Genomic DNA, 12,351 nt, shown 5'->3' with positions numbered 1-12,351 from the left:
AAATGTGAGTGATAACTTAATAAAACGACATGCATTGCTGTGCAAAACAGCTGATTTCTAATCACCGAAACGACGTCTCGTAAAACGTCTGTCCGACGTCAAGCTGAGCCCTCCCGCTCTGCCCTATTATTCGTAAACGTACTCTCTTGGGACTTCTGCCTACAGTGTCTTTCTTGACCAAACGAGCGTTAGACACATTTACGTTTCGGGGGTCTGTGGGTGTGTCGCTGGGTCATTCGGGGTCAAACTTCAGGTGGATCAAGTTCAGATTAATATCTAACATATGTCCAAATTTGAATAAATTTGAAGCACTCTTTCTTTACTAAACGACCGTTACAAACCAGCGTTAAAAATTTTACGTTTCGGGGGCCTGTGGGTGAACCGCTGGGTAATTTGGGGTCAAACTTCTGGTTGACCAAGTTTGAATTAATATCTAACATATGTCCAAATTTCAATAAATTTGAAGTACGCTTTCTTCACTAAACGAGCGTTACAGACCAGCGTTAAAAATTTTACGTTTCGGGGGCCTGTGGGTGAACCGCTGGGTAATTTGGGGTCAAACTTCACGTGGACCAAGTTTGGATTAATATCTAACATATGTCCAAATTTGAATAAATTTGAAGCACTCTTTCTTGACCAAACGAGCGTTACAAACCAGCGTTAGACAGAAAAAAGAAAAAAGAAAAAAAGAAAAAAAAATACGGACAAAAACAATATGTGTCCCCTTCAGGGAAGGGGACCCATAATAAAGTGCTAGTAGATTCAGAAAGGATGCTAGGTGCTCCTACAATAGGCACAAACCTTGTTTGCATCACATTGTTGTGCAACTTTTGCCAAATCTGTCAGCTTTTCATCCACTTTTTCAAATTCAATAATTTGGTGATGTATGCCTGGTTGATCGTTTCCCCAAGGATAATGCAAAATTAATGTCTGAAATTGATGTGTTTTAGTTACTTAGTTACTAAAAAGGTTCGGGCCGAAACCGAATAATTTCGGCTGAATCAGGCCGAACCTAAAATCCCGTTCTTATTGATTTTTCAACTGAACCTTATGTCGTTGATGCGAGTGAAGTGAATTATGACAAATCAAAATCACACCATTTAGAAGCTTTACTAAACTTGCAATATTTTGCAGACAACATGGCCCGTATTTTATAGATGCCACAATTAGTTAATTTATGACGTTTTGCATTGGTGAAAATGATAGTTTGGGCATTAATTCCACGCAATCAAAAAGTTTGGTTTCGGCCGAATTTTCAAAAAAGTTAGGGCCGAAACCGAAACACAGCAAATTCAGCCGAAATGTTTCGGCCAACCGATACTTCAGTGCATCACTACTAATTTACACTACTAGTTACAGCCAAACCTTCAGACTTTCCACATTTCCCAAACACTGTTTTAACAGCAAATAGTCATCAGTTTCCTCCAGTTTTGTTCTTTCATTTTCCAACTGCTCTTGGTACTTTCTTTCGCCAGCTTGACATGCTAAGTTAAAATCGGACCTTGTTGTCACCCACCTTTCATGCAGTGTAAATACCCTGCAAACAGAAGGTAGTTTTATTACTTTTATTAAATTAGCATATTATGTTCAAAACTGGATTCAAAATTTTTAACTGCTTTTATCACTACATTTGTATTTCTCCCCCTATCTAGATCATCACTTTATCACTAAGTATACCAGAATAGTACACCGAACTGAAGGTGCAAGGGAAAAAGGCTACCATTTTAAATCAAAAGTCAAGGCCAAACAGGACAATTTCATGACTGATTAAATTACAATACAATTTTACATTGAGTAAAATATGACATAACTAGAATAGTGGCTTTCTGATATACTTCCATTTTATATATTCTATACGATATTTACCAATTTACTATACACATCATTTGATCTACACATATGATTGTTTTTGTAAACAAAAACTAATGGGTCCCCACACGCGTGTTTGTGCGGATTTACGGTAAACTAATGTTGCGGTGATTTTTAAATTCTTAAAACAAATTTTTAGAAAGCATTAACCCAACAATGAAAAATTTTGTTGTATTTTTTTGCACTATTATTGTCATATAATTACAAAAACATTAAAAAAGAACGAAACAAATACTTTCAATTTAATCTCTTGCTTAACTTTGTTTCGTAAAACGAGTTTTTCATTTAACTTTGTGTCGCAAAACGAGTACCATTGACATGTAGTAACCTTATAGGATGCACACACCAAACGACTGTTTGACCTTTTGACACCGTTTTCAATAGCACGCCGTCCTTGGTGTTCAACAACACCGTTTGACCTAATTTATACATGCCTTGGGTATTTGATTCAAAAAAAAAAAAACGCTACGTTATGACGAAAGAAAGTTCTGAACTGTGTTAGTAATACCTACTAATTGACCTTAAGTAACCCGTGGTCATGCAGCGGCCAACCTGACAACGAGCATTTAAAAAAACTTTTATCTTGTAAAAAAGTCAAGTTTATTTTTTTATATTTAGTTTGTTTAACAAAGTTTTGCTTGACATTATACGAAACCGAAGCACGCTTATTAGGTTTAAATCGCGTCATATGTGTGAAACCTTTGCCGAAACTGAAAATGTGAGTGATAACTTAATAAAACGACATAGCATTGCTGTGCAAAACAGCTGATTTCTAATCACCGAAACGACGTCTCGTAAAACGTCTGTCCGACGTCAAGCTGAGCCTTCCCGCTCTGCCCTATTATTCGTAAACGTACTCTCTTGGGACTTCTGCCTACAGTGTCTTTCTTGACCAAACGAGCGTGTGTCGCTGGGTCATTCGGGGTCAAACTTCAGGTGGACCAAGTTCAGATTAATATTAAACATATGTCCAAATTTGAATAAATTTGAAGCACTCTTTCTTTACTAAACGAGCGTTACAAACCAGCGTTAAAAATTTTACGTTTCGGGGGCCTGTGGGTGAACCGCTGGGTAACTTGGGGTCAAACTTCTGGTGGACCAAGTTTGGATTAATTTCTAACATATGTCCAAACTTCAATAAATTTGAAGCACGCTTTCTTCACTAAACGAGCGTTACAAACCAGCGTTAAAATTTTTACGTTTCGGGGGCCTGTGGGTGAACCGTTGGGTAATTTGGGGTCAAACTTCAGGTGGACCAAGTTTGGATTAATATCTAACATATGTCCAAATTTGAATAAATTTGAAGCACTCTTTCTTGACCAAACGAGCGTTACAAACCAGCGTTAGACAGAAAAAAGAAAAAAGAAAAAAGAAAAAAGAAAAAAAGAAAAAAAAAATACGGACAAAAACAATATGTGTCCCCTTCAGGGAAGGGGACCCATAATAAAGCTTTTAGTGGTGCAGTCACTTGTGGGTCCGCAAACAAAATGATTGTTCCACATGAAACTGATCAAATCAATATTTACTAAACCTTAACCTAAGCCCTAATAAGGCGTTCAGCTTTCACTTAGATGGATCATAAACAATTACTGCTAGTAAATGATTGTCAAGGATATAATCACAGCACATGTTAATGATCAGTATGAGCTATGTTTCAAAAATGTCCATTATGACTCACAGTACCTCTGTGTATGTTCAGTCTGCACATAGTGGGATTTTACATTATAATATCACATCCCAGCAAAATTAATACTTACATTCTGTACATTTCTTCAGCTTGGTAATAGTTGTTGTCTTTGACAGTTTGCACGTCATTAAAAGCCTCTTTAATTTGAATTTCACAAGAACTTAAATGTCTGTCAGCATCAATTTTCAGATCTTTGTAATCCGAAGTAAACATTGCAATCTGAAACATATTTTGTAGTAAATCTTTGATCAGATTAAAATGCGTAATTGGAATACTAACCTGTTGATTGAGTTTATCTACTTCATCCAAGTCTTCATTGCAGTTGTGGGTTGATTTGGTGATTTTCATGCATAGTTCATGAAGCATCTTTAGCCTGTTTAAATAGTTTTTTGGCTGATGAACACAATCTCACATAGAATCCCAATTACAAACAATGATGTAAATAAAAAATATGTGCTAAAACAATCTAGGCAACTAATTTTATTAGGTCTCATATACTTAATTTTAAAAGACACAATAATCACCTGTTGTAAAGTGCTGTTAATGCAGCATCTCTGTCATCAATTGCACCAATCAGCACCTCAAACATTGAAACAACTTGCTGTGGTTCATTTCCGTCACATGGTTGATACTTGCCCCGCGATTCTAAACTCAGTTGTTCAATATCCATATACTTGGGAATTAGTGTCTGAACATCCATCTGTTTTAATCATAATAAGATGTGTTTAACTGACAAGCTTTATTTATATCACAGAAAGAAATGAGCCAAAGAAAAAAAAAGCCTTCAAAAACGTACATCACAAAAATCATTTTGACATAGAACCAACACAACCATAATGGTACTTTTTATTTATTATTATTAAAAAAACCTTTATACTTTTCCAGGCTTATACATATAGGGTCCAACCATTAGCAAATAAACTTGAAAAATTTTCATTTTTAAATTAACCAAGGTTGGTAGATTTTCCTGCATTACAAACAACCACACTACTTAAACTAGAATGGTGGCTTTCTGATATACTTCCATTTTATATATTCTATACGATATTTACCAATTTACTATACACATCATTTGATCTACACATATGATTGTTTTTGTAAACAAAAACTAATGGGTCCCCACACGCGTGTTTGTGCGGATTTACGGTAAACAAATGTTGCGGTGATTTTTAAATTCTTAAGAACAAATTTTTAGAATGCATTAACCCAACAATGAAAAATTTTGTTGTATTTTTTGCACTATTATTGTCGTATAATTACAAAAACATTAAAAAAGAACGAAACAAATACTTTCAATTTAATCTCTTGCTTTGACCCAGATATTGTCGTCCAAGGTCGGGTTTTAAACACAATTTTTTCTAGAAAGCTGCAACAGTTGTGTTACAGACAATTAAAAAGCGATTTGCTGCAAGTGTATACATAACTTTTCATTTAACTTTGTTTCGCAAAACGAGTTTTTCATTTAACTTTGTTTCGCAAAACGAGTACCATTGACCTGTAGTAACCTTTAGGGTGCACACACCAAACGACTGTTTGACCTTTTGACACCGTTTTCAATAGCACGCCGTCCTTGGTGTTCAACAACACCGTTTGACCTAATTTATACATGCCTTGAGTATTTGATTCAAAAAAAAAAAAAAAACGCTACGTTATGGCGAAAGAAAGTTCTGAACTGTGTTAGTAATACCTTCTAATTGACCTTAAGTAACCCGTGGTCATGCAACGGCCAACCTGACAACGAGCATTTAAAAAACTTTTATCTTGCAAAAAAGTCAAGTTTATTTTTTCATATTTAGTTTGTTTAACAAAGTTTTGCTTGACATTATACGAAACCGAAGCACGCTTATTAGGTTTAAATCGCGTCATATGTGTGAAACCTTTGCCAAAACTGAAAATGTGAGTGATAACTTAATAAAACGACATTGCCGTGCAAAACAGCTGATTTCTAATCACCGAAACGACGTCTCGTAAAACGTCTGTCCGACGTCAAGCTGAGCCCTCCCGCTCTGCCCTATTATTCGTAAACGTACTCTCTTGGGACTTCTGTCTACAGTGTCTTTCTTGACCAAACGAGCGTTACACACATTTACGTTTCGGGGGCCTGTGGGTGTGTCGCTGGGTCATTCCGGGTCAAACTTCAGGTGGACCAAGTTCAGATTAATATCTAACATATGTCCAAATTTGAATAAATTTGAAGCACTCTTTCTTTACTAAACAAGCGTTACAAACCAGCGTTAAAAATTTTACGTTTCGGGGGCCTGTGGGTGAACCGCTGGGTAATTTGGGGTCAAACTTCTGGTGGACCAAGTTTGGATTAATATCTAACATATGTCCAAATTTGAATAAATTTGAAGCACTCTTTCTTGACCAAACGATCGTTACAAACCAGCGTTAGACAGAAAAAAGAAAAAAAAAATACGGACAAAAACAATATGTGTCCCCTTCAGGGAAGGGGACCCATAATTAAAAAATATAACACAGAAAGTTTTTGGCGACTTGGATGTCAGGCTGTGTGTTACCTCTTTCGGTGGCAAATCTTCTTTTTCAAAACGTTTTAGTTCTTCAACCAAAGATTGTGCTTCTGTTGGTGTTTCAACTGCTTCAATGTCATCTCTTCTTTTCATCACTACAATTTGCTGTTGAATCCATTCCATGAGCGCTGTTTTTAACATTCGATATTCCTCCCAAACAAATACCCAGTGCTAAAAAAAATTGAATATGGAGCATATAAATGAGAAATTGGTTTTTTCAATAAATCCCACTAAAAACCATGCATGTTGGACCAGTTCGCTTGTTAAATAGATTATGGTCTTCTGTACCTATTGCTATGTTTCATCATATGTTTTTAAATATTTTTAAAAGTTTGAACATTTCATGGGCATGTGGTGTGCACAAATTTGAACTAGAACATAATAATATATTGGTTAGACAACAAAATGAAAATATGAACAAAAAGCAGTGCATATCCCATTCAAGAAAACCCACAATTAACCGTCAAAGTTTGCTAACTAAACAAAGAGAGTTTGATCAAGGGTAAAATTCTTTTGACAAAAAACATATTGCAGTATGTTAAGTCTCAAGCAAACTAACAGTAAAAAATATGATAATGTTGACCAATGTTTTTCCATTGTGTATATCAATGTTTTTAATTCATAGCAAAACACAATTCCTGATTGAATACAAAAGACACAATCCAGCATGTTATGACAGTCAACTAGAAATACCTGTTCATCAACTGTAACAGGAAACTCTGGCACTTGTGGAAATATATCATACAAAGAAGATACATATGTGATGATTGATCGTTCATCTGGATTATTGACATCCACATCTCAAATACAAACACATAGATTAGTTATTTAACAAAAAAATTCTAAACATTTGGCACACTTTAAAAGTAGTTCGCATTTCGAATTGAAGGTAGTGTTTAGGGATGTTCAAAGTAGAATAATTGGGTATTCTAGAATAATTGATGCGAATCTAGAATATCGAATCTAATTCTTATATTATTTTTGACTGAGCAATCATTAATCTTGACAACAACTAAAGTAGACCAGTTTAATACATTATAAAACATATTTTTCATTTATAATGTAAAAAAAGAACCAAACAAAACGAAAAAAACACTGGAAAAAAACTTTGCACAACTGCATTGAAACTAAATGACCCAAAATCCACTAAGCCTGAAAAATTAGCATAAGGTTAAAAAATAACTTTTACGATTTTATTTAGTGATTATTATTGCCTTCAGTAGAAGTAACTATGTTGTAAGCATGCTGTGGTAATTTGAATTTTTGATGGTAGAGGACTGACATAGACTCCCTAGTGCAGGGGTGTCAAACTCGCGGGGTTCGTGGGCCACATTGCAGTTTGGGAATTATGCCGAGGGCCGCATGTGAGTTTTAATTTAGTTTTATACACCTAAACAACCTTTTCGCTATGACGACCGCATTGCAGATCATTGACCAACAGCCGCCAATTATCTGCTGGTTTTTGTTTAAAAATTACAAGAATATGGTTTATATCTATTACGTCATAATCTATATTGTGACGCTTTTCGTACCTCTTTTTTCGTATTGTTTGCACATAATAGGCCTACAAAATGTCTGTCGCATATTGCTACTAGGCTGGTAATACTCTTTTCAGTAACACAAAATCTGTTTAGGGCAATTTAAAAATCAAAAGTTTTGGCAAAGGAGTTTTAATTACATCACGCCTGCCAGTACATATATTTTAAATTGGCCGTACGGCCGCGGGTTGTACATCCTTGACTGAAACTTTGAGGAACGGTTTAATTACTATCGTTTCTATTCATAACATACGATTTTGTATGTATAAATTAAATTTCGGTACACGTTTGTTCAAATTATAGCTTTCAACTTGAAAAGTAAGAAAAATTTAGTATAATTAGATAAAAATCTGACAAAATACTACAATTGTTGTTGACTGTTCGTGGGCCGCATTGGAGGGCTTTGTGGGCCGCATGCGGCCCGCAGGCCGCGAGTTTGACAGGCCTGCCCTAGTGTACATAACGTTTGTTAACCTAAAACAACTGCAAAAACAGGCACCCTGGCAAAGTTAAAACATTGGGTGATGTAAAGCTGGGACATTGGGTGATTTTAAATTCCAATTAAGCTACCAGCGATTTTGCAACACAAAATGTGAACTTTGCAGCGTGTACTAACTGCATTCTTATGTTCGTATGGGGTTAAAAAATGATGCAAACGTCATATGTTATGGGATTCCGTCACTGTTTTTGCGATATTAACAGACAATCCCATGCTTCCAATCGCTGCCTAACGCCATGACCGTTAAATGTTTGTTGTGTCGGAAAAAAATCGGAAACAATTAGATGCTGGTAAGACGTTGCAAAAAGTCGCCGGTATGTCATTTAATGGCATAAGCATAATCACGTGATCAAAAGCGTAACAAGTGCGCTAATCGTTAATTATGCCTCCAACGCACAACCGTTGCAATGGCGTTGTTATAGCGACTGGTGACTTGGCGTTATAACGTTGTATAGCGCTCACTGATTTGACGGCGACGAGTCACTTGCCGTCTTTTGCAACTGGTGCAATACATTTTTACCAATGACCAGAGCACACATTTATATCGGTTCCAATTACCCGATATAAACGGCAAAAATGGATTCGAATCTAACTGGATTCGAATCCAAAGGATTCGTTATTCTACTTTGAACATCCCTAGTAGTGTTGTTGTAGTATTAGCCAATTTGACTGAAATTTAAGTTGATTACTTGTTTAAAATTCTATAAAAAGTCAAACTTTTACAACTATGTAGGTGCACTATTTACAGTCAGAGCACCAGCCAAATTGAACTCTACAGTTATATATCTGAACAACTTGTATGAGCAGTGACAATAACATGTTGTACAGCAATTGTCAAATTCGCTGTATGTTGTACAGCAAAGTTTGGTCAGTTTTTAGTGATGCAAATAACTACGATTGTAAACTTTGTTTCAGTAACAACAATTTAAAGCATTTACTAATAGTGTGTGACTGATATTCATTTTCCACAAGTCTTGAGATTTACATACCAATACAATTATTAATAAAAACAAATTTGAAGCATGGCTTCAAATTGTGTGTAAAAACTAAATAAATGTAAATCATTTTGCACTAGTACCTTCTGAGTCTAGAAGTCGTGTAACTCCAAACTCTTTTTCTGCAATGTAGAATGCCTGCTCCAGGTTGGTTTTGTTATCATTTTTCATCACAAGATCAATATCCAGTACTTCAGGTCTGTTGGTTACAAGAAACATTAGTGGGTCATTCCATGTCAAACGTCCCAGAAAAATGGCAAAATGTAACCCACCCTCTCAGATTTTTATCAAATTTCATATGTCCATGCAGCTAGTTGCACTGATTTCAACAAAAAAAAATTTTTTGAAATCTATCAATGTTTCACGAAGTTATGACATTTTGAAAATATGTCAAATATGTGATCACGCAGCGACGCGCATCAATGCTTTTTGATAATACTGTGTTTAAAATGTCATATTTCTTTCTAATTTGTATATTGTGGTCATTTTAGTAGGTTAGGTGAACCTTTAGGACATTCTCAATCACCTCATTACAGTTTTTCATGTTTTTGAAATATGGGTCAGTAATTGAGGGGGGTTCAGTTTGGGGGTATGCGAATGTGCATTCATGCATAACGACAACTTTAAAAGCTCATATCTTGAAGAGCACACTAGCTAGAAAGTTAAGTAATGGCTCAAATGAAAGCTCTTGCTGAGTACTTTCCTTGTTCTTAATTTTATGATGCTTCTCTGTAATTTGTTTAAAGGAGGGTCATAATAAAACACAGGTTCATTTTTCGGATATTTTTGTGATACTGCGTCTATTATCTATACTTTATGTGCCCTAATTTGTTATTAAAAGTTGTTAAGATGCAAAAGTTTAGTGTAGGTGTCTCACTGGATACTGAATGCCACAAAAAGACATATCCAACACAAAAACAAGGTATTTTACCAATTGACTTTCTAACAGATGAAGAGCAAGTGCTTCTGAATATTCGAGTAGCTGCTGATAAGGGTAATGAATGTTGTTTGGAGAACATATGTATTTTCCACAGGTACAATTACATTGGTCGGTACCCTTTCTTGCAGAAGAAGTGTTGTGATCCTTTTCGAGTCCACAGTAAACCAGTCAAAAATCTTAATATACGTCCTATCACTTGGGAATATTACCAAAAATATAAAAATTACAATTTAAACATTGTACCGTGAAAAGGTGTGATTTTCCCTTTTGAGGTAGTCTTTTCTCTTGACCAGTTGCTTGGGTATCATTGTGGGGACTTGTATTTTTCTGCTATCGTACTGTCACTGTTCCTAATTTTTTTTCATTTTAGAGATAATGTTGTCAAAAGATTTTATTTTCATTTTGTCTTCGTCTTTAGTGTCAGGTTGGTCTTGCTATAGGTCTACATCACTGACATTAAAAAAATTGGACATCTTTGCATGAAGGGTATCATGAATTTGACATAATTTTCTTTGCCCATAGAAAATGTTACTGCTTGAAGGCACACTATGCAACTTCACAGGTAATCACCTCAACGCTCTGTAAACTTTCATTAAGCTTGCTGAAAGATGCGTTTGCTTTAACAGTAGATGCAATGTTACATATTTCACTGTCAGTCGAACTCGAAGCTTCTTCATTTGATGATACATTTTGAAGGATAGTTTCTTTAAGTCTTGTACTGCATTTGGCACACACCTTTTTTTTCTGGTACAATATTTAAATTACAATTTTTATATTTTGGTAACATTCCCAAGTGAGTGGACGTATATTACGATTTTTGACTGGTTAACTGTGAACTTGAAAAGGATCACAACACTACTTCTGCAAGAAAGGGTACCGACCAATGTAATTGTACCTGTGGAAAATACATACGTTCTTCAAACAACATTCATTACCCTTATCAGCAGCAACTCGAATATTCAGAAGCACTTGCTCTTCATCTGTTAGAAAGTCAATTGGTTAAATACCTAGTTTTTGTGTTGGATATGTCTTTTTGTGGCATTCAGTATCCAGTGAGACACCTGCACTACACTTTTGCATCTTAACAACTTTTAAAAACAAATTAGGGCACATAAAGTATAGATAATAGACGCAGTATCACAAAAATATCCGAAAAATGAACCTGTGTTTTATTATGACCCTCCTTTAAACAAATTACAGAGAAGCATCATAAAATTAAGAACAAGGAAAGTACTCAGCAAGAGCTTTCATTTGAGCCATTACTTAACTTTCTAGCTAGTGTGCTCTTCAAGATATGAGCTTTTAAAGTTGTCGTTACGCATGAATGCACATTTGCATACCCCCAAACTGAACCCCCTTTAATTACTGACCCATATTTCAAAAACATGAAAAACTGTAATGAGGTGATTGAGAATGTCCTAAAGGTTCACCTAACCTACTAAAATGACCACAATATACAAATTAGAAAGAAATATGACATTTTAAACACAGTATTATCAAAAAGCATTGATGCGCGTCGCTGCAGTGATCACATATTTGACATATTTTCAAAATGTCATAACTTCGTGAAACATTGATAGATTTCAAAAATTTTGTTGTTGTTGAAATCAGTGTAACTAGCTGCATGGACATATGAAATTTGATAAAAATCTGAGGGGGTGGGTTATATGGCCTGGGCAGTTGACATGGAATGACCCTAGTGTGTAGTTTTGAATTTGCTACTTCCTTGCCAAAAATTAAAAACAAGCATAGTGTGTAATTAAGATCGATTGACTAGCAATGTTGGAGTTCAGCATTTTACTGAATATGAGCATAACTTATTTTATAATCAGGCAACAGATAAAGATAAGTTTTTAACCCAGGTTGTTGTTGCTACCCTAGCCACTGGTTAGTTTTACAGCAAAACTAGCAGTTTAAGCAGTGGATGCTCTCATGTAGTATATGTGAGTATTTTTACACAATTATGTTTTTCTATTTACGCTAGCAAAGCACAACATAAGAATTGCACTTTAACCACTCCAACCATAAAATCAGATTTTCTTTTGTATTGTATATCATTATCCAGTATCATATCTCCTTGTAACAAATATTGTCGTTGACATGTCCCACAAGTAACTCCAAAATAGAACATTCAACATGTTTGAGTGCTTAAACGTTTACTATTTACAAAATAAAAGTTATTATGATATCTGTTTCAAATATTGGATATTTACATTTGTGGTTGCCAATAACTAACACAAGTATCGGCCCTAAAAAAAGCATATCTGTCAATTTCTAGTTTCCACCAGTTTT

The 12,351-nt window shown here is 35.2% G+C and overlaps 1 protein-coding gene across 11 annotated transcripts in view; it reads right to left on the bottom strand.

Annotated features, from left to right (window-relative positions):
* Positions 1–12,351, bottom strand: part of LOC145230576 (microtubule-actin cross-linking factor 1-like) — a 141,614-nt gene that overhangs the window by 94,102 nt on the left and 35,161 nt on the right. For all 11 annotated transcript variants that reach the window (XM_080096022.1, XM_080096025.1, XM_080096023.1 and 8 more), the window contains 8 exons: positions 9,203–9,318; positions 6,781–6,887; positions 6,076–6,258; positions 4,081–4,256; positions 3,836–3,929; positions 3,627–3,775; positions 1,366–1,537; positions 802–930 (listed from right to left, as the gene is read on the bottom strand). In XM_080096022.1, the coding sequence (XP_079952148.1) occupies positions 802–930; positions 1,366–1,537; positions 3,627–3,775; positions 3,836–3,929; positions 4,081–4,256; positions 6,076–6,258; positions 6,781–6,887; positions 9,203–9,318 (1,126 nt within the window). The remainder of the gene's footprint in view (positions 1–801; positions 931–1,365; positions 1,538–3,626; positions 3,776–3,835; positions 3,930–4,080; positions 4,257–6,075; positions 6,259–6,780; positions 6,888–9,202; positions 9,319–12,351) is intronic.

Source organism: Phallusia mammillata, chromosome 5, assembly GCF_965637545.1.
Source record: "Phallusia mammillata chromosome 5, kaPhaMamm4.hap1.1, whole genome shotgun sequence".
NCBI lineage: Eukaryota > Metazoa > Chordata > Ascidiacea > Phlebobranchia > Ascidiidae > Phallusia > Phallusia mammillata.
Note: the sequence above shows the minus strand (reverse complement) of the source record. Positions and strands in the feature narration are given on the sequence as shown.